General features: G+C 36.4%; 2 protein-coding genes and 1 long non-coding RNA gene across 3 annotated transcripts; all 3 read right to left on the reverse strand.

Annotated features, from left to right (window-relative positions):
• Window positions 1-1,144: 1,144 nt before the first annotated feature.
• On the reverse strand, window positions 1,145-13,021 carry LOC107823627 (NAD(H) kinase 1). The gene is made up of 11 exons (XM_016650315.2): window positions 12,813-13,021; window positions 11,341-11,488; window positions 11,129-11,248; window positions 9,785-9,975; window positions 9,099-9,212; window positions 8,775-8,869; window positions 5,609-5,715; window positions 4,567-4,640; window positions 4,381-4,459; window positions 3,826-4,133; window positions 1,145-1,875 (listed from the first exon to the last, which is right to left on the reverse strand). Exons 1-11 carry the CDS (start codon window positions 12,852-12,854, stop codon window positions 1,567-1,569), a joined length of 1,587 nt encoding a protein of 528 aa, XP_016505801.1. The 5' UTR covers window positions 12,855-13,021; the 3' UTR covers window positions 1,145-1,566.
• Window positions 13,022-23,666: 10,645 nt separating this feature from the next.
• Window positions 23,667-24,081, reverse strand: LOC142176716 (uncharacterized). The gene is made up of 3 exons (XR_012705460.1): window positions 24,028-24,081; window positions 23,872-23,937; window positions 23,667-23,759 (listed from the first exon to the last, which is right to left on the reverse strand). It is a non-coding gene; the product is annotated as an uncharacterized LOC142176716 (long non-coding RNA).
• Window positions 24,082-24,089: 8 nt separating this feature from the next.
• On the reverse strand, window positions 24,090-24,652 carry LOC142176291 (zinc finger BED domain-containing protein RICESLEEPER 1-like). The gene is made up of 2 exons (XM_075243422.1): window positions 24,183-24,652; window positions 24,090-24,099 (listed from the first exon to the last, which is right to left on the reverse strand). The coding sequence occupies exons 1-2, from the start codon at window positions 24,650-24,652 to the stop codon at window positions 24,090-24,092; spliced, it is 480 nt and encodes a 159-aa protein (XP_075099523.1).
• Between the last annotated feature and the right edge of the window lie 3,111 nt (window positions 24,653-27,763).

Here is a 27,763-nt window from a genome sequence, read left to right on the forward strand (position 1 = left end):
AAGTAGCTAAGTAACAAAGTAATTCAATCTCAAAAAACATAAAAAGCAAAACGCAGGCTAGTGGAGCTAGCAAGTATCTAAGTAAATATGCACACGAACTGGCACGGACACCAAGAAATACATGAAAACTATCCTGATACAATTTTTGTGCAAAATTAAATGACAGTCCAAATACACATATAACAACATGATTTTTTTTCCTGATAATCAAGAAATTTCGCCTACAAACCACGCATCACTGGAAACTCTACGGATAATGGGCAATGTCCCCACTACCGTTATCCACTTAAATACTAGACTTTTGCCCAAAAGAGTTCAAACATTTCACTAAAGTTTGTTGATAGCATCTGAATAAAATTTCTTGACCTCGCTCTCTCTTGTCCAAACTTGTTTGCTATTATCCTTAATGTATTTGTCGAAATTCCTTTTGCAGTTTCAAAAAACGTAAACATTTTCTTTCTCTTTTCATATTTAAAGTATTTTCTTTTACATCACCAGTAATACAAATTGGAAATAAGGAAAATGTCAAAGATTGCTCTTGTACTATTTGAAATTGATCAGTTTGTTCTTTGTTATACTTTTGGTCGATTCATACATTGTCATATGCTCTAATGTGAAATGTCTCAATTCGACATGTCCAAATTCTTTTGAGAAAAAAGAACCAAATTTACCTTTTAACCTTTTACTATGTTTAGAATTACCCTGGTCAAGCTCTGTTAGGGTTCAAGGATGAAAATGAGACTTTTTATGTAATATTAGTCAATGTATATGCAAGCTACCCTGATCACACCATGATTATAAAAAAGAGCAAACGTTTAACAAAAGACAAAAGTCGCTCAATTTCGAATAGTACAAAGTCAAATTTGATCTTTTATAACAAAGCAAAAGGAAACTCAGTTGAATTTCCCACCATTTTCCTCAAAAAAAAAAGAAAAAAAGAAAAAGCCTTCTCAAGTGGTGAAACAATTGGTCAGCTATTTATTGTCTGCTCAGTTTTCCCCTCCAAACCAAATATCTCTACTAAACAACAGGTAGAGAGAGGCACCAGAGTGTCTTTTTTCTACTTTTTACAATTTAAGTTGCTCATTTTCTTATGAACATATTGATTTGCCACACATAAACCAACAGTAATATGAATTGGATATTTAGACTACCAACCAAAAAAAGATACATTATTAGATGAACCAAAAGCACAGAACTCCAAATATACATTTTCCCACTTCCTCTCAATTGCTTCAAGCAGTGTTTCAATATTTTTGAAGCTAGAACCCAAAGCTTGGCTTCCCTTGTAAACCAGGACAAGAGGTATGATCTAAGTAGAACTGTACAAAATGATACAAACTTCCTTCTCTATTCTTATTGTTACGTCTAAGTTACAAACAACAATAAATATATAAACGACCAAATGGTGAAACTCATGATTCTCAAAGTTAAATTCTATGCTGCATGTATAGGCGTATATACATCACGAATCCCTCTGCGATAACTGAGAAGGAAATCTTGATGCTCTTTTCAACACGAGGTGGATTTCTCATTTTCCTTACCAGATAAAATTGTTAGTAAAGATCATGTCTCCCGAGGGCCATCGAAAGACTGTGTCTTCCTCAAATTCCAGTGAAGACCTTCATGAATGCTATGTAGAAAGTCACTCGTCGAATCAGATTGACATGCAGTTGGCACTGGCCAAGGAGCCATGCTACAAACAAGTGCATCCCCTGGTGCCAACTTTTTCCGATCCTTCCCATCAAATGATGCCCATGCATGACCTCTGCTGTTGAAAGGTACTTGTACTCGGATTGTCACATGCTCAGGCAAAATAAGAGGACGAAATGATAAAGAATGTGGGCAGATAGGTGTAAAGAGGATGCCAGGAACCTGCAATTTGATTAAGAACACTAAAGTTGCTAAGCTTATGATCAACTCAAAGACATCAAATGGATGAGACATCAATTGCAGAGCTTATTGCATCGTGATTGTGATAATTGCAAGTCCAATTCCAATTGGTAATAGGTCGGCGGAAATTTCGAAATGAAAGACTATACACGAAAGCAGAACCCATCTACATCTGTCTAATATTCAAATCCCAAAGCATGGATTAATAGCTTGCGACATGTTAATATGCCACGTTGGTTTCCAATATTGATTATAATCGTAGTTAAACAACAAAAGCTGTTGATGAAGAAGTATGGTTTTGGCTTCATTGTATTCCCTCTGAAATTCTCCAACTTTTGAAACCATTAACATAAATTATTCTTTCCTTATTTTTCCAAAACACTATAAAGCAGCGGTTGCAGCTTTTGGTTAGGTGGGGGAAAGGAGTAAATGAAAACTAGAAAGGAGGCAATTTTTGTTCTTTAGGGACAATGGTCTAGGAACAAGAAAAAGTGACAAATTCTAAACTAAAGATGTTAGTTCCTACACTTCAATCACATTCAGTATCACCTGATACAGGACAAATGTACTTCGCCATCTACAGTCTAGAACTCAATCATACAGGAACGGAAGTTTTTTAATGAAGCTATTTCCTTGGGATTTGCAACAACACAGAGCACTCGTCATTAGCTTAAAAGGTTTATAGAATTCAAAATGTTTCTCTTGCTAGGGCCACTCTATTTTTTTTTAAAATCTTTTTTGGTGGATTTTGGTCTTTCTAAGGCTGTAATTACAAATCTTAAAAGGGACAAATCTTGCGAGCCAGATTTCCTAGCTATAATTAGACGGTAGTTACAAGCACATTCTTTCATACGTATCGCGCATCACTTACTTCCATCATAAAAGCTCCAGTAGCGTTCAGAAAAAAATCCCACTATTGTGAATTCAAAACAAATAAATTCTCTGCCACCCTGTTTTTTGCCCCAATCACTCAACCAGACCAAACTATTAAGCCCATTTCGCCAAGTGATGAAAAGGAAAGCTTAAGAATATCTTCCAACTTTCCTGTAAAAAACTTCTATTTTAAATGAAGATTGGAGGCATATCCAGTATCTTTCAATGAGATGCATAGATCTATTACTCACCATATTAAAGAGTATTTGAATTGCTTAAAAGTTGATTACTGGAAACAGAATAGAGCAAACAGAGACTATGAAATTACAAATAGATTACTAAAAGAAACATCAAGAAAAAGTAGAATCAACTCTAACGTTGTAAGGGAAGTACTCCATCAGTTACCGCCCATATTTTGTCCTTTTCAAGTAGTTCACATACGATCGTGCATTGAATGAATTTTTATTTAAAAATATTCTTTTGGATGAATCATTACTCTATAATTTTGTGAAAACACTTGACACTTGCCCTTATGGGTGATCCAATAAGGAAAGTTGCACATTGAGGTAAGTTACTCACTTTTGAATGCAAATTTTCTGTGGAATTCTAAAAGGAGGACACTAAAAAGGGCAACCCGGTGCACTAAGCTCCCGCTATGCGCGGGTCCCTGGAAGGGCCAGACCATAAGGGTCCATTGTACGCAACCTTACCCTGCATTTCTGCAAGAGGTTGTTTACACGGCTCGAACCCGTGACCTCCTAGTAACATGACAACAACTTTACGCCAAGGCTCCCTTTCAAAAGGAAGACACTAGAAAAGGTTAAATATGTACCTTTTGCCGCTTAGTCTTCTGGTTTATAGTAATCCGGCCAATTCTTAAAAACTAATAAATAGACAGATTTACGGCTAACTATGTTTTGGAAAAGGCCTTGTGCTCATTCAAGAGCTTCAAAAATTCAACCCACAATCATAACGCATAATTTTGCATTACTCAAATAGCTATGTCTGCAAGTTGAGGAAGAACACAAAGCAACAAGTGATGACTATGATAGGATGTACCTGAGGATGGACCATTGACCCTCCAGCTGCAAGAGAATATGCAGTGCTTCCAGATGTTGTCGATAAAATCAAACCATCCCCTTGTACGCAGGTAACAAAAGAATTATCGCAATAGCACTCTAGATTTGACAAAAACGATGAAATCCCACGGTCAATTGTAACTTCGTTGAGAACAAGTATGGGCTCTTCAGTCTCCAGATCACTTTTAGCTGCATCTCTTATCACGTGGCACTGGAGACGATGCCTTAGTGTGATGCTTATTGGACCACGAAGAATTGAATCCAGATATTCCTTGTAATGCTCACTATCTGGAAATGTTAAAGGTAACCAGAGAAAAGTAATAATTATACCAATGCAAAGCTACCATATTATGTGTTGTATATTTTATAGTCCGATCTATATTGATAGAAGGTGTTCTGTTTTATTTCTTTCAATTGCCATGTAATGAAGTAATTAGAGTGGTCAAATTATACCTTTTCATTGAATTTCATTAAAATAGAGATAGTATATACCACATGTATGAAAAAGAAGGTTTCTAAAGGAAGATAAGGATACAAAAAGGAGTCATGAAGCCAAGCGAGCCTAAAGAAAATGGAACAATAGGAGGAACTGGCCCTTTGAACATATTCGCTGCCTGCAATATGAAACACGTTGCAATTAATAAATGTGTACATATGAAGCATTGATCAGACCACATGAACCACAAACTTCTAGTCCAAAAGACAAAATTAACATACATACCCAAAGGACGGTTCCATCCCCACCCAGAGTGACAACAACATCAACTTTTGTGTGGAGACGCAGAACTTCATTGTCTGTGACAAACAAGAAGTTGCTTTAGGTTTAACATTGTTCATACTGATAATAACAGATAAGGAAAAGAACATCTTTACTATTTTAAGTTTCTAATCTACAACAAGTATGGAGATTACATGTGCTCGTTTGTGCTCACGATGCTTCAAGGGGGCAAATGAAAAGACAAATTCTCTAAATTGCTGACATATATCTAAAAAGCAGGGTTAATTCCTACTTTAGGATCATTTGTATCAAGGTCCTATCATAATACTAGGCAGAACATTTAATCAAACACTTGCACAAAGTAAGACACAGAAGCTGTAGCATTCTTCCTCAAATACTGGTCATATCAATTGGTTGTTTGACACTATCAATGGATACCAATTTGAGCTTCAAATGCTAGGATAAGATAAAACTATAATTTGACTATCCCTGGCTCACTACAAACTAGAGATGATATGTGATCAACCAGTACAAGAAACAGCAGAGCAGTTATGCAGGTTGAAGCATATCTCTCAAAATGCAACATTTAAATTTCTTGGTAGTGACAAAATGATGTCCTATCTTTTCAACATTAAATTTGGTCCTTATTTATATGGAGATGTTATATTAACATGACGCGCCAAACTTCACTAGTCATTGCAGATAAAGCTCGCATACTTTCAAATACAAGCACAAGAGGTTTACTAGAAAGTGGTTGCTTCTCATGCTGCTGGAGAACAAACATAACATTGCACAATAGTACGGTAAGATTAAAAAAAACAATAAAATGGACACATGTGCTGCATTGTTTATCGAAAAGATATCAGATTATCAGTAAAAGTTTCCTTACGCAAAGTGATCCAAAAAATTAGAGCTTAAACTGAGGTCAAAATCTAATGAACCAAGAATCCGAGATATGTCCATATGAAAGAAGTTAATGTGATGATCGAAGAAATATTTTTCTTTTCAGCTTACTTTGTATAAGTGAAAAAGTTTTACCACTCACCATTTTCCCAAGTTTGTACAAACTGGTAATATGATGACTCTGTTAGAAGTTCAGTTCGCACCCGTGGTTCAACAAAAATATTTAAGCTTTTCTGCTCTTTTAGCCATCTGGAGAAGAGAAGAGATAGATAAAGCATCTAATAAATTCAAACACAGCAAGTGATTAAATGATTGAAAAAAGAAATCAAAAGGAACGCAAACAATCACTTTTAACCAACCAGGACCAAAGAGAATATGCATGTAAGGACACATAACACAAAGAGATACTAAATATATACTCCGAATTGAGATTGCTCTGTAGATGAGCTGCTTACACAGATTCGGCTGAACACAGGAAAAAATCTGATATTAGACAATGCAATTTGTTATTTAGTATTGAAGCGAAATGGATCCGAATGGAATAGATACAGATGATTCTGACCCAACTTGACACATAGTTGATTGATTGGGACAATTCCCATGAGCATTTTAAGAAATTGTCACCAATTTGTTACTGAAAATATGCTCATAAAGGAAGATAAGTACAAGGTGACAATAGGAAAAAATGTAGAACACAAGAAACAAAGATATAAATGCAGTAGCAGGAAGAGTACACCGACCCCTAAACAGAGTATGATAAGTTTGACCAGTTCAAGAAACCATTCTAGAGGTTCTGAAGACTTAAACTAGCAGAAAGTCAGGTCAACGCATTGTCTCCTGTGACTACATTAACGTGCTCCTTCCATCCAACATTAGCCGGACATTCTCTGAATATGCAAGTGTACATAGTCAATACATAATGTTCTTTTTCAGCTTTCAGAGTGCAAGTACTAGCCAATTGAGGTTTGCTTTTAATTGCCAGGTAATTTAAATAATGAAGATGACACAGGAAGGAATGCAATGCGTAAATGTCCAAATGTCAAACCAATAGTTGAAACTTCGCGGGTCTTTTCCTTATTTCGAACATTATCTATGTTGCCAAGGTCAAGAAATGAAAATAAGAGCACAAAAAAAGTGAGAAAGATATAGCAAAGCTAAAATTATTTAGCAAAGGAGATAACACCTTTGGCCGACATCCGTCATGACCATATATTTCCAACACCGAGTCTCATGGTTTGAAATAAAACATGTAAAGGGATCTCAGGAAGACAAATCATCCTACAGATGTCCTGATATATGCAGAAGATAAAGAAGCTATGGCAAGAGATGGGGTCTCTAACCTACTAGTGGGCAGTGGAAAGGCTTGTGACTAAAAAACAGTGAAAGAGTACTTGAGACTTGGGATGGTTGTAGCATAGGCAAAGAACGGATAATGATTTGAAGCATAATGAAGTGAGAAAAGAAGTAAACACTATGCTTTTGAGATCTGATAGGCTAAACAGTTTTCAGTGTAATGCCATAATGTTGCTATTAAATGAAGAGGTTCTAGTTTATAGCCTTCCTAGAAGGTGCTAAACAATAATTGCTGATAGCCTGAGTGATGGCAATTTTGTGCAGTTTTATAGTTTTTGTTTTAAGATCTAACTCTCTAGTCGAAAAGAGTTAGTTATACATATATTGTTATACTTGGTTAAATAAAAAAATTCAGTTTGATCCCCCCCAAAAAAAAATTAACGGTACTAGAAGAGAAGTTCTAGGAAATCCACCTAGAATTCGTTAAGCTCCTTTCATAAGGTTGCATTAAGCACTGAATAAAAAATAATGTTGCATAAAGCAACAAACGTTTCAATACAAATGATAATTCTCCACCATTTGACTGAAAGAATAGACAGGTGATTTATGTGCTGCATGCAGTCCTTCTCTACTGGGATTTCTACTTTTGTTATTGAAACCATTACACCCTATAGGATTTCTACTAAATCATTAGCAGTTCAAGACCTTGATGTTTAAGATAAAAAGCTTCCCATATATAATTAAAAAGAATGCTCTCTGACTTTCCTAAAGATATATTACTTAAATTTGTAACAGACTTACTGCCAAAGAAAAATTACCAAATTATCCTTGACTCAGAACCTGATCTATTACAAATATCCTGAAACATAGAAGCAGCTTGTAGAATTATAAATAATGCAAGAAAAACTAATCTAAAACCATTAAGATATGCCTCAAGGCTTTCCCATATAAAAGGAAAGATTTCTTCTTTTTCATTCGCTTCGTTCCCTATCACCATGCTTGGCACAAAAATAAGTGAAATCCTTCCCATAGGGGATGTGTGTTTAAGAAAGTAGGTCACCTCATAAAATTGCAATTTTGCCAAGACTATTCTGAGTCAACTACTAAACTACACAAAATCAGCCTTGCCAAGGAAGGAGTAAAATCATCTTTCGAGAAAAAAGGACAGTAAAATCCGGAAAAGAGTATTATTTTTAAAAATGAGGATATCACTTTGACAGCTCTCTAAAATCAGGAAAGAACTAGTATTGGAATGAAATAAGTCCAAGTAAAGTGCAATGGAGGTAGAGGATTCATATAACCAACCCTAACTAGTTTAAGATTCGTACTTGATTGATTGATTGAATGAAATCAGGATACTACTTTAGGACTTTCCAGAAAAGAAAGCTCAACGAGCCACAAGAATGTCAGCAGAAGAACCTAAACCTACATGTTTATTGTTAAATGACATAGTTTCACCTGATTTAAAGGCATAAGTTACCCGAGAGAGGACGACAATTATTGTTTGTTTTTTTGTGTGGCACACAGCATGTAAACTATTGGGATGGCAGGCAGAGGTGGATCCAGGATTTTAAGTTTATGGGTTCCTGTCGCAATTTCAAATTAATATACAATAATAACTGGGTTCACAAATAGATATTTAATAAATTTTTTAACAAAAATACAGGGTCTACGCAAAAGTTCCCGGGAACCCGTATACTACACGCTAGATCCGCCCCTAATGGCAGGTGATGAATTTTTGAAGGAACTCAAACCCGGCAGCTGGTATCATGTTAACTAATGTAACTACCTTCATTTGAAAACTTAAGCTGTTAAGATCAGTTTATCTAATTATGATTTGAACATATTTGCGTTGTAAAATTAAAATCGAAGCAATTAAGAAATCATTTGACCAGCTCTAAGGAGGAACTTTACAAAGTAATGCAAAAGACATGCATTACCATTAAGTTCTAGCACAGTTTTCTCAAAAAGAACTGAAGCGGGAAAAAAAGTATGTCTATACTCTAATATCCTACCTGACCATTTCTGAACAAAGCATCCTAACAGCAGTTGAATTTGGCTTTGTCAATATAAGCACCGTTTGTGGGGGAGATTCCCACTTCAAAGAAATCTGGAAAAGAAAGAAAAAATGATTCTCTGTTCAGATGAAGTTTTTCCCTCTATTGATAAGTCTGTTTAACGGAAATTAAATTTTAAAGCAACAGGAAAAGAAGCCTAAGTGGTATTCTTTCGAAGTTCTGTTATCATGGGCAAACAACACAAGAAAACTGTAAAGTTAGACGTGTCTGAAAAGGTCAGACTGAGAAGAGAGGAGCTTGAAGGCCAAAAAATGGGCAGACCTGTTTACTGCTGCGCTCTGCGGTTGTTATGTTGCCCTTTTCAAAAGAGACAACATCATGTTTTTTCTGATCACTTTTTTCACCTTTGCAACACCATGACAACTTGAATGATGCCTGTTTCGTTACACGAATTATTAATAGGCATTATTTTAAGAACAAATCATAAAAGCACTACAAGATAAGAAATACCATACAGGAAGAAAGATCTTGTCTTTTTGATAAGGAAGAAAGATCTTGTCTTTGTACCAGTATATTTATAATTTGCTGAAGTTCATTCCGCATTCAATATTGAGATGGATAACCAATTAAAGTACAACAAGTTAAAGACATTAAAATATCTTGCAATGATAACAGCCTCACAGTATCAATAGCTAAGCTGACGAATATAGCAGGCATTTTCACAGGGCTTGGACAACTAAATTATACAGTAACTTTCTTTTTCTTTTTGGGATAAAGTAAAGGTAAGTTCTATAATTAACAAAAAAGTAATGCTGGGAGTCTATCCAGTTACAACTGGATGGCACATATAAAATCCAATAATTAAATCATTTACAAAATGAATATACATCTGAAACTCAGTAAAAACAAACCAACACATTATATTTCACGCTTTCTAATGCACAGCACACAAAAGTGATCAACAAAGACTGTTACAGTGGAAACAGCATAAGTTTACAAGCATCTACCTTTCTGATCATCTTGTTTGGAAAGGCACTGGCATCACGATCACATTCTCCATCACGAAGAACCTCATGAGAGCAAATCCCATTCTCTCCACAACACCTTTCAGATTGCTCTGGAGCACCATCTGATAGTACAGTTTGGTTTGACAAGGGTACAACTCGTCCCTCCTTTATCAAATGCTCCTCTGATGATACTGCAGAGTAAGCCAAGTTACTTTACCAAAAAGGAAGCTTTCTGTTAAAACTTTATGATTTGATAACAAGCGTCTAGTACTTCAGAAACGATAAAATGAGGAATGTACTTTAACCGCACAGTTTTCCACATTTTTTCTGACTGTATAGACAGAACTGATTGTTGCGCTCCAACTATCTGCCACCACACTTTGCTTCAATGTTGTGACTAGTTAGATGACCTAATTACCCTTCTATTCTCCAACCCATCTCTCTTTTGATTCTCTATGTCTCTCTGAGAGTTACTCCCAACCCATCCGGCTAGAACGTCTAAGCAATCATTCAGTAATCGGTGATCCTAGAGCTAGGAAGATTTTATCTGTCTTCATTGCATTCATGAGATTTTGTACAAACTAAAACAATTTTGTCTATCTTTTAGCTTGCGTTTTCTATCTCTCTCTGTTATACATACACGAACATATACATACTTCAAAAGTTTTTGGAAAAGGGAAGATATACATAAATTTGCTCGACTCATGTAATTTAATGTACAAGTCATGAAAATACATAGAGTCATAGACTAGTAAAAACATGAAATTGGATAAATCAGGAGGCAAAAAGTCCAAAAACAAGAAAATGTGAGGCAGAGAGGATAGGGGCAAATTTTGACGTTAAACTAATCAAATAAATAAAGTAGATTGTGGTTGTAAAAGTTGGAGTGCGTAAACAACTCCTTAACAAACTATTGAGGAATCATTATGCCTACGAATTGAAACATGTGATACTATATACCTTTATGTTTTTGCTACTCAAAAAAAAAAAAAAAAAACTATATACCTCATGATGCTGCTTATCTTATTTCTAAAAGTGGAGTATAGAATATAATTTATGGCTTGTTTGCTATTAAAGATAACCATTGCTGGCCATCCCTCAATTAGAGGGACAAGAGGAACAGAGTTTGTAAGAAAACAAACCAGATAGTGGAGAAATGGCATCAAAATGTGGTAACAATTACAAATGGATCTTAACTCAAGAAGGATAGGTATCGCCACCTGAGACGACCGAAACTAAGTAGACATGGAACCAGTGCACAAATCATAAATATATTTCAGCTGCAGGCAACTGCTGCAAACAGTGCACTAAATAGTAAACATAAAAGCCTCTTTGGGACAGTACCTTTTCTCTCCAAGTGCAGAATACGTGACCTCTCGAGTTCATATTTACGCTTCCACTCAGCAGCTTCAGCTTGTGCAGATGCCTTTCCTTCAGCAGCTTGTCTTAGTGCTTTTGCAACGGCTAACAAATTGAAGAGTAAAGCATCTGTATCATATAGTGTAGCAGTTTCCAAATATTGCCAAATAATTAATCATTGTAACAACATATCATACTTCTCAAAGCCTCGGCAAACTCAATCAGATGATCATCAATCCCGTGAAGAAGAGGTTGTTGACTAAGTTCTTCTACAGCCTTCTCGGAATTCAACAGAGAGAGTGAATCACTGAAGCCATTTTCCAGTGGTAAAACGCTAGCATTTCCCTATTTAGAAGTGGCCATAAGTATTGCAGGATGTTTAGAGAACCACAGAGAGTAAAGATATGTAGTAAATTGAGTTGCACACGACCATCATAAACCATTTAAGAACTCTAATAAAAAATAATATACATCTCTAACACTCTTTTGCACATGTAACCCAAGTTTTAGGGTCGACACATATACTAAAGATGTTTTTTCTTTTGGGGCTCAACGAGCTTAATCTTTAAGGAGATTAAAGTATTTCAACAAACTAAAAAGTAAGCACAAAGCACGAGAAAATGCCAGCGAGACAATGAGAAAGGACTGGCGGATGAAATAATAGGATTACTATAGTTTGGCTCTAATACCAGTGCAGTCACCCAAAGTGTTAAGACAATGGATAGGTTCCCATTACTACTAAAAACCCCTTTGAAAATCCATATACAATCAGTGTGGATATTGTATTTTTCTATAGTAAAAAAATTAGGTTCTTCAGAAGTAAAAATGGCATAGGAAGGCGTTTTGGTCTCTAATACTTTCACCGAAAATTTTCTAGAATGCATTTAATCACAGTACTCAATTCTTTAGTAGCCAAAATTAGGAGGAGCCAAAAGATCAATTGATCATCCAAATGCTTGATGCAACAACTAAAATTGTTTGAAAATGTCTAAACTACCCATTCTAATTTAAGAAAAGCAATTCAAATTTAAGGGAAAAAAGAGTCAATCATCCCCCTCCCACCATATAAAAGAAAGGGAAAAAATAACCGAACAGCTTAGTGGTCAATGAAGTAGGAGGAAAACCATAAGGTCTCTGGTCATTTCTTCGCATCTGCCTAAACCTTAGGCAAAGTCACCTGGTACGTATGCTGGTGTGAGATAGACGTACCTGGTGGAATAGTCTAAGATGCACGCAAGCTGGCTTGACGCCACCGTCATCAAAAGAAAAAAAATCTAATTCACTCAAAAGATACAACTAAAAATCAGTTCTATATGCCATTGACTTCAAAATATTCACGTGTATTCCCCAGTGCATTAGCCGACTCAAAGGCATTATAATCAAACAGCCCATTTTCCAAAAAACATATATATAAGAAAAATGATCAATAAGGGAAATTAAACTGCTAAAATGATCTAAAAAGAATTTCAAGTCCATTATCGACACAGTTACGAACTAATTGACCAAAAACGATCAACTATTTTCTACTATATTTAACCAGCAATTGAGCTAAACTGAAATTCCCAGTCAATAGAACTAGAAATTCAGTTAAATTCAACAAAAAGAAACGAAATTGAAGTGAATTAGTAGCTTATGATATTAGCAAAAAAAAAAAAAAAAAAGAGCTTACATTAGAGGTGTGATTGCTTGAAGACATAGGACTCTGTTTCATAGTGTGTGTATTGCAACAAATGAAAAATCAACAATTCACCAAACAGCTCTCTCTCTCTCTCTCTCTCTCTAAATCACTTTCTCTCTCTACTGGTTCAAAAGAAGAGCAGGTGAGGAATTTGATTTAACAGTTAAGAAAGGAGGTTGAAAAACACACATATATATAGTAGAGAGAAAATCAGAATGTATTGGTGAGGATTGGGGGTGTGGGGGGTTAGTTTGGGGTGGGTGGGGTTTAGGGAGGAATTGGGCAAGAAGGAATAGCAGGTGAAGAGATGGTGGGACCTACCTATATAGACGCGTGGGAAGTCAAGGGAGACAAGTAGATTTTACTATTGCCTTTGTATCTGTAAATTGTATGTGTCTGTCAGTCCTTATAATCACATGCTTGGTCAACCCACCTAATACAAAATACTCCACTAGTCCTATTAATTGGGAATTTTACACCTTTTTTGACTATTACTTTTTTGGATTAGCAAAGATTGAGCTCACTCATCTTGACTAGAGCTTTTAACGAGTCCAAAACTTTTTTTATGCTTGTTTGACAAAAAACACATTTTTAATGCTAAAAAAAGGTTACATAACTAGGTAAAACGCAATACTATACTGCGTTTTACTTTAACGAAAAGTTAGCCGTTAAATTTAAAAATTATTTTTTTTAACTAATTCGCAGTACTATACTGTGTTTTACTTAAACGCAGAGAACATTTGTTTTTTTTGTAAAACGACACTGAAACGTACTATTATACTGCGTTTTACTCTGATTTTTGGCCCCACCAATAATTAACTGACATAACAATAATTTAAATACATAAAACGTAGTATTGTACTGCGTTTTACATAGAAAAATTCTGCACCCCAAGCTCGGACTTGCCTTATTTAAAGGCGTTTCAATTTTATGAAAATCCATTCAATACTTTACTTCAAACTTACGTTCATACTTCTCTCTTCTTCTTATCAATCATTTTTTTACAATGTTTGAAGTGCCAATAATAAGTGTTTCACTATATTGGGGGGGTGAGGTTGTGCTAGAGAATAACTCTGTGAGGTATAGCTCACCTCCACAGTGTCATGTTAAATTGCCGCTTACTATGGAGTACGATAAATTGGTATCGTTGTTACGTAAAAAAATGAGTGATAGGAGGCGTTCGGTTAACCTTAAAGTAACCGGTAGATTTCCGTATTCAGTGACTCCGCAGGGGTTTGCTTATTATTTTGAGTTTAACATCGAGGATGATGAAACTCTTAGAGATTTTTTGCGGATTCCATATGAATACAGGGAATTTATTGTAATAAAATTATTCAAAATGTACGTCAAGGTGGAAGACGTTCCCCATAATGAGGGCGTGCATAGTAGGGATAAACCCTAGTCATCGGGTGGTTATTCTGGAGTAATTTTTGCCGGATAGGTTGCTGATGAAAGATCTTGCCTTGATTTAAACTTGTCACCACCGGCGAATGAGCATCTACAAAATAATTTTTCGACTTTATATAATCAACAAGACAACTGGTAAACTTCAATTTTACTACGCTTTAACGATGTTTATTTTATGTTTTAATTGGATTTGTATTAACACTCATATTTTTCATAGGGGGTACTGTTCGGATATGAATTTTACAAGTTATGACCCCGCCCCTAGTTGGAATATGCGTAGTTTTGGAGTATTGGACCACGGTGGTCCATCCAGGAGTCATCACCAACAAGAAAATATCCATCATGAAACATGGACCTGCTGCTCTAGCCATCCCATATGTATATCGTCCAGCCTGGCACGGTTATCCCGCTGATAGTGTGTAGCCACCCATCCAGGCTCCCCCGGTATAGGCTGGGCACGGTGAAACTGGCGAAGCACACGCTCTGTGGCATGATACTCAACCATATCGAAGAAGATCATCGGGACGGAGGTGCTCCAAAGCAGTCGATCGACTGAGCAATAAGCGGGCAGTTGAGCTAGCAACTCGTCGTTGTATGGCGTCCAGATGAACTACCAAATAATAACATAAAAGTGAGTATGCACAACACAACTCAATTTAAAACAAGTAAGTGTAGGTACATATTTACCTGTCTGTCCACTAGTATATCTAGCACATCCCTGACAAGGGGGAGATTATGATGAGCATCGGTCCCTCGGTAGTTCCCACGCCAGAGAATCCACCTAGAAGCTAGAGGGAGAAATGGATAAGCCTCACCGAGCGCAAGTGGTGGTAGAGGTGGCTGCAACGGCATGATCCGCTACCAGGCCTAAACCTAAGATAAAAGGTTGATGTAAAATTTATGAGTCATTTCGACCATATAGAATTCGGAGTAATGAACAGAGTATTCAAAAATGTTGTCACCTGTAGGAGGGGCAGAAAACCACATATGTCCACCGCTGAGCCCATGCTCGACCGGCACATGCTCCTATACAGGTATGCGATAACAGCAGCACCCCAGCTGTACTGGGGTAAATCATCCAAAAAAAAATATAGATGAGCCCAAATTAATAAGTGAAACGCGGTACTGTAGTGTGTTTAAGTGAAATGCAGTACTGTAGTGCGTTTAGTAAAACGCAGTATAGTACTGCAAATTAGTTAAAAAAAATAATTTTTAAATAATATGCAGTACTATACTGCTTTTTACTTTAACGACTAACTTTTCGTTAAAGTAAAACGTAGTATAGTACTGCGTTTTACCTAGTTATGTAACTTCTTTTTTAGCATTAGAAACGTGTTTTTTGTCCAAAAAAGCATCAAAAAATTTTCGGACTCAGCTTTTAACCCCCTCAACCCCCCTCCCACCCGGGTTTGACTTTTGTGTTTGGACATGATAGATATCTAGAGCTGTCCAAATGGGCTAGCCTAGCCAGTTCAAATGAGTCATGCAATTTGATGGGCTAGGTCTCGATCTTACTTTGGAAAGTGTCTTAAAATAGCCGGACCAACTTAGCCCTAAGCGGGTCGTGGACTAGCTCTTCATCCTTTTTAAAAAAAATTGTAAATTGTAAAAATTATAACGATTTTTTCCCTTCTAAATTCGAACTTAAACTACAAAAATTTGTTGATATTTTTGACATATTATGATGTGTAAGTAAGTAAAAATTATAAAAATATACTTTCTTTATAAGATAAGATGTCAATATTATAGGCTGGACCCAGCCAAGTTTCGATCGAGCCCTCGGGCTAACTTCAGTCGGGCCTAAAAACTTCAGTTTTAAATTGGCTAGAAAAATCTTAGCCTCATCCTACCCAAATAGTGGACTTAGTTGGACTAGCCTCATCGACCAAGCCCATTTTGATGGCAATCTTAAGTATAGAAGGTTGACCCATTATCATCAAACTTCAATAACATTGAGGGGTGAAATTAAAAAATAGCCAGATTTACAAGTGGTAATTGAAAAATAGCCACAGTTTTAAAAGTAATCGAAATTTAACCACTTTTCATATAAACATAAATCTGAACGAAAACACTGTTTAAAATCCGAAAAATATTCCAGCTTAATATATTGGAGTTCCAATATAATATACTGGAATTCTAGTATAATATGCTGGACTTCCAGCATAATATACTGGAGTTCCAATATAATATACTGGTCCAACATAATATACTGGTCCAGCATAATATGCTGGAAGTTCATACACAGGTGCTCCAATCTCCAATATATTATGTTGGAATTTTCTGTATGTTGGAGTTCCAGCATAATATTGTATCACTTGTTTTAGAAATAAATTTTGTGTTCTGAGGCTTTAAAAACCTCTTTCTGTCTCACCTCGATTTGCATGTGCAGTCCGGGCTCATAGCCGGAAAGCCATTATGTGAAAATCTGTGAAAAATGACAAATTTTGCCTTTAAAATAAATTTAAGTTGACGTCGGTCAATATTTTGGGTAAACGGACCCAGACACGTGATTTGACTGTCCTGGAGGGTCCGTAGGAAAATATAGGACTTGGGCGTATGCCCGAAATCAAATTTCGAGGTCCCAAGCCCGAGAAATGAATTTTTGAAAACAATTATTTTACTGAAAATATAAGAATTTTTGGAAATGAAATGTGTTTGAAATCTGATGGTATTGGGACCGTATTTTGGTTCCGAAGCCCGGTACTGGTCTTATATGTGATTTAAGTTGAGCCTGTAAAATTTGGTTAGAAACGGAGGTCATATGACGTGATTCGGAACCTTAGTTGTAAAATTTGAAACTTTGAAAGTTCTTGAGATTTTCTTTGATTTTGATGCTAAATTCATAGTTGTTAATGTTATTTTGGTGATTTGATTGCACGAGCAAGTTTGTATGATATTTTTAGGTTTGTGTGCATGTTTGGTTTGGAGCCCCAAGGGCTCGGGTGAGTTTTGGATAGGCCACAGAGTGAAATTTGGACTTAGGAATTGCTGGTATGTTGTAGGTATGCAGGTTTCGCATTTGCGAGATCGCAAATGCAAATAACCCATCGCAAATGCGAGAGAAGGCCTGGGCAGGGCTGATCGCAAATGCGAAGAGGCCCAGAAATCCCCCTTGACGTAAATGCGACTCCTCCATCGCAAATGCGAGTTCGCAATTGCGAACACTGGTCGCAAATGCGAGAGTAGCAGGTCCTGAAGGATTCGCAATTGCGAACCCTGGTCGCAACTGTGACATCTGTGACCTGCAAATTCATGACTTAGCCGAAAATCTTTTATTTTTCAAACCCTTTCAAAACATCAACTCTCTTGGGCGATTTTTCAAAGACAAGTACTCTTCCAAATCGATTGTAAGTCAGTTCTAACTTGTTTTTATTAATATTTAAAATCTTTTCTCATGATTTCAACTCAAAATCAAAGGTTTTCATGGGGGAAATTGGGTGTTTTGGGTAGAACCTAGGTTTTTCAAATTTTGGGGATTTCGACCTCGATTTGAGATCCGATTTCAAAACAAATTATATATTTGGGTTTGTGGGGGAATGGGTAATTGGGTTTTGGTTCGAACCTCGAGTTTTGACCATGTAGGCCTGGGGGCGATTTTTGACTTTTTCGAAAAAACTTTAGAAAACCTATTTTCATGCATTGGAATTGATTCATTTAGCATTTATTGATATAGTTAAGTAACTTGTGGCTAGATACGACTGAATTGGTGGTGGAATCAAGAGGTAAAGTGATAGTTGAGACTTGAATTGTGTTTGTGGCATCGAGGTAAGTGTTTGGTCTAACCTTAGCTTGAGGAATTAGGAGTTGTGTCCTATTTGCTATGTGTTATTTGTTGAGTACAACGTATAGGCATGGTGATGAGTATCTATACGTTGTGTCAAGCATGCATGTGAGTCTTATACTATGATTAATGTGACTCCGTTTGTATTGTTCATGCCTTATGTGATGATTTCTATGGTTGAAAAAAGCTTGTGGAAGTAATAGTGGTATTTGAATATTGAAGAGCATTGGCTCAAGTTGTATAATGAATTGTGGAAGTATAATTGGCAGTTGAACCTTATAGAGCGTTGGCTCAAGTTGTGAAGTAAATGTGAAAGGAGAAGAGGATTATTATATTGTCTCCCTTGACGGGATATTGTTGCTTTTAATGTTATCTCCCTTACCGGGATGTTAATGCCTTTGATATTATTCCCTTGCCGGGATTTGATTTCCCCCTCCCATCCTTAACTATACATTCCTGGTTTTATTTTCCGCTGTATATGATTTAACTGTACAGGTTTATTTGGTAGTCTGGTCCTAGCCCCATCACTACTTTACCGAGGTTAGGCTAGGCACTTACCAGCACATAGGGTCGGTTGTGTTGATACTACACTCTGCACTGTGTGCAGATCCCGGTACTGGAGCATACAGACCGTAGCTTGGGGTTGCTGCCTTCAGTCGTTTCAGAGATCCAAGTTAGTTCTACAGGCATCCGCAGGCTCTGGCGTCTCCTTTTATCCTTTCATCCTGTTTCATTTATATATTTCAGAAACAATGTCGTATTTATTTTTTGGACCTTGTTTGTAGTATTCCTAGACCGTCTGTGAAGTTGTGACACCAGTTCTGGGTAGTCTTTGTTAAAGAAATTATATTGGAAATTTTTAAATGATTTTATTTGTTTCTTTCGCTTGTTTAAATTTCGCTGTTTATAAACTGTTGGTTCATAATTGATAAAGGATTTAAAATGGGAAAAAGATAAATTGTTCAAACAGTTGGCTTGCCTAACTTTCACTAGTAGGCGTCATCACGACTCCCGAGGGTGTGAAATCCGGGCCGTGACAAGTTGATATCAGAGCTCTAGGTTACGTAGGTCTCACAATTCACAGACAAGCTTAGTAGAGTCTAAGGGATCGGTACGAAGACGTCTGTATTTATCCCCCAAAGGCTACAGAGTTAGGAAACACTTCACATCTATTCTCTCTTGTCGTGCCATTTGGTTTCTCAATACTAATTGAATTTCTACTCTATTCTTTCACAGATGGCGAGAACACACGTTTCCTCATTTGTTGATCAGCAGCCTGAGCCCCCAGCAGTAGCCCCCACGAGGGGCAGAGGGCGAGGCTGAGGCCGCGCTAGAGGCCAAGGTAGGGGCAGAGCTCAGCCCAGAGCAGCAACACCAGTGGTAGAGTTGGAGGAGCCGGTAGCTATTCTAGACCAGCAGATTCGTCAGTTGAGATCGAAGAGTTTCCTTTCTATTTGTGTTCAGTGGAGAGGTCAACCTGCTGAGGCTTTGACCTAGGAGTCTGAGTCCGATATGCGGAGCCTTTATCCCCATCTTTTCCCCGGCTCAGGTACTTCCTTCTTATGTCCGTTCGAGGACGAACAATTGTTTAGAGGTGGTGTGATGACCCAAAAGGTCATCACTTGTTTGAGAAATAAATTCTATATTCTGAGGCCTTAAAAACCTCTTTATATCTCACCTTAATTTGCGTGCACAGTCCGAGCGCGTAGCAGGAAAGCCATTATGTGAAAAATGATAAATTTTGCCTTTAAAATGAATTTAAGTTGATTTCGGTCAACATTTTGGGTAAACAGATCGGACTCATGATTTGACAGTCCCAGAGGGTCCGTAGGAAAATATGGGACTTGGGCGTATGCCCAGAATCGAATTCCGAGGTCCCAAGCCCGAGAAATAAATTTTTGAAAGAAATTATTTCAATGAAAATATAAGAGTTTTGGAAATAAAATGTGTTTGGAATTTGATGGTATCGGGCCCATATTTTGGTTTCGGAGCCCGGTACATGTCTTATATGTGATTTAAGTTGAGCCTGTAAATAGCATATGTATGCATGTATAAGTATGTCCAAATATTTTATTATTTTTCCTTAATTTTTAAAGATTTTTTTTACCAATTTATTCCCCTATTTTATTCATAAAAAAACCCAATAATAATTTCCAAAATTATCATTTTGGTGATTCATTTATTGGATTATCATATTTGTACTAAAACATAGCTAAGATATTTTTTGCATATTTTTACAAATTTATTTAGAATTTTTAAAGCTAAATTGCATATAATTGCAATATTAGCCCCTTTTAAGATTTAATTGCATTTACATTTATAAAAATTAAGTTCAGTATTTTTAAATTGATAATTATGTGTTATAAATCATTTTAGTGCCTTTAATTTATTTCTAGAAATCAATTTGCTATTTTTTATAATTTTAAAAGGGGAAATTGGCTATTTAAATAATAGCCCAAAGTCATTTCAATCATAGCCTAAATCTTACCCCAATTTTAACCCAATTCTCGACCTAACTGAACCCATCGGACTAGGCCCAACTCGAGTTTCATAAACCGCCCCACTTACCCGTTTTAATCCAGGCCATTGATCACTCAGATCAACGGCCAATAGTCGCCCTTGCCTTAATTACTTCCAAACGACCCCAAAACCCTATCATTTCTCACTTACCGCTGCCTTAGAATCCCCTTCCTCTCAAACACTCTCTGCAACAACACTCAAACCCTAGCCGTCGCCATCCTAATCCGCCCTAATCCATGGCCTTCCGAGGTCATTGGAGACCTGTACCAGCCTTCCCTGGCTCCTATGTGTTTGTCCTTATGGTTTCAAGGCCAGACTATGAAGAACTCTGGTCTAGTCTTCGTTCGATTTTAGTTCATGGCCCTTCTCCGGTCATCTTTGACCTTTCTCCGGCCTGCCATGGTCATTCGAGTCAGACCTTTGACTCTCCTGGTTAGATCGGTAACTTTCAAAGCCTTTCTCATCTTTTCTGGGTTTTTTGAAACCCTAATCTCTAAGATCTTTTGATTTCTTTCAGATCTACTTTAGATCTATGTTTGCTCTGAACGTTTAAGCATCTTCTCAAAGTTTCTTCATTTTGCTTTCAAAAACGACTCTTTGTCTTTTTCCGATTAGGGTTTTTCCTGTTAAGTTATTTCAAAATCTCTTCTCTAACTTTTAATATGTTTAAGATGTGCGTTTGTTTGTTTAAATTCTTGCTTGACTCGTCTGTTTACCATCTTTCTAACTCATTGTTGTTGAAAACCCTGTGGCTTTGGGTTTGAAACTGTTCGTTTAAATGCCTAATTCGATTTGAAGTTCCTTGTTTCAGAATCCCTTTTTCTTTATGTGATTCCTCTGACTCTGGGTTTCTACTATCTTTAAAACTTGACTATGCTTGAAACCCTAACTTTTCAAAAGGTTTCTCATATGTTATTGTGAGACCTTTGCATGCTTCTGATACTCTATTTTTTCTTTACTATTAATTCAATGTAACTTGACCTACTTGATTAATACGCTTCGAATGTTTGCTTTGCTACTAGCTTATTTCTGCCACTATTGCATGTTTGTGATTATCTCTTTTGTTTGTCCTTGCATGTCTGATGACCCTGTTCACTTTATTTATATGTTAAAATTTCTTCCTTGATTAATCTTCACCTTGTGACTAATTTCTAAAAGTTTCCCTTTTATGAACCCTAATTTCACTCGCCCGTTCAATATTGATTGATTTTTTCCCCTTTATTGTAATATTTACCTTGCTGAATCTATTTCCAAAATAAGTATATTCTGTACTTAGACTTGATTACTTACTGAATGCTTGTACTACTTCTTTTATGGCAATAATCAGTCTGTATCTAAACTGATCTCTTTCCTTATTTGAATCTGTTAAACAATGATTCCTTAATTAAAGGGAATCACCCGTGTAATTGATTTTGACCTATGATTATTTCCATGTTTGTATCTTATTACTTTTCCTTCACTCGTTTTCAAAAACTATAAATACCATGAACCCCTCTTCTTTCAAAGACACGAACCAATTGAGTTAAAAAACACACATTTCACTCAAACTCTCTCTCTTTTCTCTGTTACTACTTGTGTTGCTGCTTTGTCTAGCCGATTGAAAGCCAAGGCTAGGCTGTGGGAAACTTGCCTACTTTTTCTTTCTGCATTTGCTTTCTTTACTGGTATGTCCTAATTACTCTTCCAACATCAACAACAACATGTTTCTTTACTAATTCCTTCTCTCTTACCTGTTTCCTACTTATGTTTAATCGAGTTTCATTATCAAGCATGCTATGATCTGGCCTTTCCTTTTTCTGAATTAATGTTTTCTCATGTATGAACCCCAATATCCCATACCCCCTATATGTTTGTATATTGGTTTTGAGGGCACGTCAATATCATACATTGCTGTGCATGACCTAAACCTGACCCTCCCTGGGTCATATGTTCCACATCCCCTATGTGTTTAGTATCTTTGGTTAGTTTGGGGCATGGCAACATTGAACATTGTTGTGCATGACCCAAACCTGATTCCCTGGGATCATAACCTCCATACCCCCTCTATATATTGTGTGTTCTGGTTGGTTTATGGGCATGACAGCACCATTTATTACTGTGCGTGCCCAAACCTGGTCCCTGCCTAACGATATATGCTCCTTGTAATGTATTTCCTAGGGGTGGGCGTTCGGTATTTCGGTTCGGTATTTAAGAATTTCAGTTCGGTATTTTGGTATTCGGTTTATCAATTGTGTATACCAAAATATTTCGGTACGGTTCGGTATTTCTTATTTTGGTTCCGTACGGTTTCGGTTTAACAATCAATGAATAATCAATACTAACAGTGCACATGCACAATTAAAATTTTCACTCTAAAAGAATCTGTTTTTTTCGATATATAACAGTGCACAACTGCACATGGCTGAAACAAGAATAACATATTATATTCTGGCAATTCTGGCTGAAACCCCTGTGATAACTAATTCACATGGCTTAAGAATAAGTGAAAAGCAAAAGCTGAACAAGACAACAACTTCTTTACAATCTAGCAATCTGCAGTTGCACGCCAGTATACTGTATATCATATTATACAATATTACAATCTGCATTCTGCACGCCAGTATTAGTATACAAGTGAAAAGCAAAAGCTGGCCAACTGCACAATGCACATTACACAACTATATTAAACAACTTAAACACAGTTGACAGTTCAATACTACAATCAACTGGCCAACTGCACATTACACAACTTAACACTTAACACAACACACAATTGAATCTGTACACAACTACACAACACATTACACAACTTAACACTTAACACAGTACACAATTGAATCTGTACACAACTACACATTACACAACTTAACACTTAACACTTAAACACAGTGCAATAAAAACACAGTCCAACAAAAACAGTCTTAACACTTAAACACAGTGCAACTGGCCAACTGCAACAGTCTTAACAGTCTTAACACTTAAACAGTTAAACATAGTGCAACAAAAATAGAGAGGTCATCCCTCAACAAACAATCTTAATTCTTAAATATGAATTCCAGGAATACGCGCAAGACAACGCTTAATATGCTTCCTTAAACCAATTATTCCATTCCTCTTTGGATTAACATTATATACTTGACCACAATGTTTTCACTCTACTTTGCGAACTTCTCCGTTATCTTCTTTCACCACAAAGTATTCCCAAATATCGGAGCGTTGAGCAGTAGCACGGGGCATGATTGCACTTGAACCTAAAAAAAATATAAATCATAAGTTAGAATATTATAGTTTGATGATAATAAAACAAAACTACAAAATATTAAGTATATCATTATCACCAAACAAATAGAGTATTAAACTTACCACTCAAGATGCAAGTTGCAACTATACATCAAACAATGCTAGTAGTGCTTCCATTATTTTCCATATCTAAAGATAATACGACCAAATATGTCATACAAATGAAAAAGCATGATATATTATTTTGAATTAAAATACACACAAAATATTAAAGCTTACCAAGCTCGAGTTCCTCAAGATACTTCAAGTCTTCTGCAACACTAATAGGATTCTTCTCTTCTCTAAGCCAATCTTGAACACAAATAAGAGCTTGCACACATTTAGGAGTCAATGAACTCCTAAATGAATCAAGAATACAGCCACCAGTGCTAAACGCGCATTCCGACGCCACACTAGAAATTGGAATTGCCAACACATCACGAGCCAACTCCGAAAGAATAGGAAATCTAGGAGCATGAGTTTTCCACCAACTCAAGATATCAAATTCTTCACTAAAAGGCTCTTGTTCTTCACTAATGTATTTATCCAACTCCGATTTAGCACCCCCACTTCCATTGTCTTCCTTTTGTTTCTTCAAGCTAAGCTTAGTCCTTATTTTTGATGCACTTATAACACTCCCACTAGGTGTATTAGATGTGTTGTTAGATGAAGTAGAACTAGATGGAGATTGAGGACAAGATTCAGTTGAATACTTATTTAGATACTCTCCAAACAAAGAATTCATATAAGCATACACCTCAGCATTTATTTTCTTCCCCTTTTCCTCCCCAAAAAGTTCTTCAAGTGCTCCCTCAACATATTCAAATTTGTTACGTGGATCCAAGACGGAAGCAATAAAAATCATTTTATTCATCTTTTCAGGCTCACCCCAATACTTCTTGAACTTTTCTTGCATTTGCTGAGCCATTTTTCTCAAATGCTCATCCTCACTAGCTAAACATATTTTCAAATGACAATAAAGTTCAGATACATCCTCAAAATGAGAATTACAAGTAACATAATGTGAACCTGAAACTTTTTTAGTTAGCTCGTGAAATCTTGCAAGAAACTCTATCACATTCCTCACATTCACCCAATCATCAGATTCAAGAGGACCTGCATTACCACCATCTTCACAAAGATGAGAACATTGATAAGCAGAAAATCCATCATCAAAAGATGCAACTTGTCAAAGGCCTTTTCAAAGTGTTGTGCTGTATCCAACATCAAATAAGTGGAATTCCACCTGGTAGGAATATCTAAACACAACGTTTTGGTACATTCTACCTTTACATGTGCACAACACTATTTAAACTTTAAGGTCCTTGCAGGCAAAGATCTCACATACCTCATAATATTTCTAACACGTGTCACAGAAGCATCAAGTTCGTTCAAACCATCTTGCACAATTAGATTTAGTATATGAGCCATGCATCTCACATGAAGATGTTTACCACTCATCATATTAGTTTTCCACATATCTAACTGTTTAGACAATTCTTTGACAGTGACATCATTTGAAGAAGCATTGTCCACAGTAATAGTGAAAACCTTGTCTAATTTCCATTCAAGCAAACAATCCCTAATAGCTTTAGCCATCTCTTCACCCTTATGACTAGTGATAGGGCAAAAATTAAGTATTCTTTTATGCAACTTCCAATCCCTATCAATGAAGTGGGCTGTCAAACACATATAATTTATTCTTTGTAATGAAGTCCAAGTGTCTGTTGTTAGGCAAATTTTTGGTTGTGCTTCTCTAAAAGAACTTCTTAGATTTTGCCTCAATTCACCGTAAACTTCATAACAATTCCTTGTTATTGTTCTACGAGAAGGAAGACGAAATAGTGGTTGAGTTTTTCTCATAAACTTCATAAAGCCTTCATTTTCTACAAAGCTAAATGGTAGTTCATCAGTAACTATCATCTCAATTAAGGCCCTCCTAACCACTTTTTGATCAAATTTCCAAATTGATCCTTCATCATTTTGGCAAGATTGAAAATTTATCTTTGTTTGACTATTATCTTCTGCAATTTTAAGTGGGTATTCTTTGCATCTAAGCAAATGATTCTTCAATCCTGTTGTTCCATTCTTAGATGAATTAGCAGCATAAGCTTGTTTACAATATCGACACCGTGCTTTCCCAACCCCATTAACCTCAAATTTATCAAAATGGTTCCAAACGTCAGACCTAGGTTGCATTGCTTTCCTTTTCTTGGAATCTTGAGTGTCAATGGTGTTGGTGTTACTATCTACCGTAATAGGTAAACTTTCACTAGAACCAACATCACTTACTTTACTTGTATCTTCCATCTATACAAAATTAAACAAATATAAATATAAATTAACAATAAACAAATTAACTACCTTGCTATCAGTAATGCTGAGAGAGTGTAAATATGAGAGTGCACTTTTAGATTTTAGTTATTTCAAACTAGCTATAAGTAGCTTAAACTACCATGTTTCTGCTATAACGAATTAACAATATCTTTCCAACAGATGCAGCAGTAGTCTAATGTAACTGCAGCTAAGCAAAAGCTAAAAAGGCTAAAGAAGCCATTAACAATATCCTTTTCTAGCCATCTATAAATAAATAAAAAACCATGGCCATTACTACTTAAGTGACAAGTCCACAATTATTTAAATCTTTCCAAACCAGCAACCATAAGAATGTCACAACAAAGAAGACTAACAGTGAATTCACTCATGACCCAACTGTCATCATCCTAAAGTATCTATCACAAGAAAAATGCAAGGAAAGTTCTAAAAATCAGACCTAAACAAAGTAATCATATGGTAAGCCTAATACATAGTCATGTACTCACAACTGTTATTATACAAGCAAATGAATTAAACAGCATGAACATGATACAGATGATATTTTCCTACTAAAGGGAAAAGCTCGGAACAACAATTCATTCAATCAGCAGTACAACCAAAAGAAAACGAAACATACCTTTGAAATTGAAATTGAATCAAGCTCGGAACACTGGAACAGGACAGCAGCGTCTTCGACACTTCGTTTGCCCGGAATTTGTGAGGAGTGAGGAATCGAATCGAGTTGGAAATCGCCGCCTATAACCCTAAATTAGTTTGATGCAGAAAATCAGAAATTAAAAAATTTATGCGTCTGAACTCTGAACTCAAAAAGTTCAAAATTTAAAATATAAAAACTCAGAAAAAACCTCAGAGAGTACTGGGATGAGAAAGAGATGAAATGAGACTTACAAACTTATAAAAGTAGTGAAGTTAACCGGTGAAGATGATATGAGACTCGAGCTCGACTGTCGACTGGTCGTAAGTCGTAACTCGTAGACTCGCAGTCGATTCTCGTCTTCTCGATGATATCCTAAGCCCTAATGGCTAATGCCCTACTTTGATTCAGATGCCTAACCCTAATTTGATTCTCGACTTTTACACTGTCTATTAGAGTCAGAGGAAGAGTAATGGGCTGGGGTATTAACTGACTTGGGTAATTGATTGGGATTGGGCTTGGGAGTTGGGGAACTGGGCCTGGGTGGGACGCCGGGACGGTTTGGGATTAGTCTAATATATATTAAATAGGTAATTGGGCTTAGATATAGTCATATATATTATATAGGTTCACCAAATTTTTGGTATTTCGGTTTACCGAAATTGTAAAATTATAATACCGAAAACCGAACCGAAATACCAAAATACCGAAAATCCAGTACCGAATTAGACCGAAATACCGAAAAAACCGAAATCGAAATACCAAATTAATTTGGTTCGGTTCAGAATTCGGTTTTTCGGATTTTATGCCCACCCCTAGTATTTCCCAAACCCCTGACTCCTTTGTGTAATTGCTGATTCTATGACTTTAGCTTTACTGCTACTATTTTCAACTCACCCCTCTCCCCTCTCCATACTCCACTTAGTTCTAAATCTCTACTCCTACACTTCCACCATATTCTTAGACTTAAGTTCTTCCCCTCTTATGTGAGCCTTGCCTTGGGAC

Source organism: Nicotiana tabacum, chromosome 22 (genome assembly GCF_000715075.1).
Source record: "Nicotiana tabacum cultivar K326 chromosome 22, ASM71507v2, whole genome shotgun sequence".
In the NCBI taxonomy this organism is placed as follows: domain Eukaryota; kingdom Viridiplantae; phylum Streptophyta; class Magnoliopsida; order Solanales; family Solanaceae; genus Nicotiana; species Nicotiana tabacum.

What these genes read in the sequence shown, in the direction of transcription:
- LOC107823627 (XM_016650315.2), bottom strand. Translation starts at nt 12,854, where the DNA reads ATGAAACAGAGTCCTATGTCTTCAAGCAATCACACCTCTAAT. An exon ending in CAAACAAGATGATCAGAAAG is followed by an intron (nt 9,213 to 9,784) that starts GTAGATGCTTGT and finishes GTAACGAAACAG; the next exon opens with GCATCATTCAAGTTGTCATG. An exon ending in GGTCAATGGTCCATCCTCAG is followed by an intron (nt 1,876 to 3,825) that starts GTACATCCTATC and finishes ATCAAATTGCAG; the next exon opens with GTTCCTGGCATCCTCTTTAC.
- LOC142176291 (XM_075243422.1), bottom strand. Translation starts at nt 24,652, where the DNA reads ATGATTTTTATTGCTTCCGTCTTGGATCCACGTAACAAATTTGAATAT.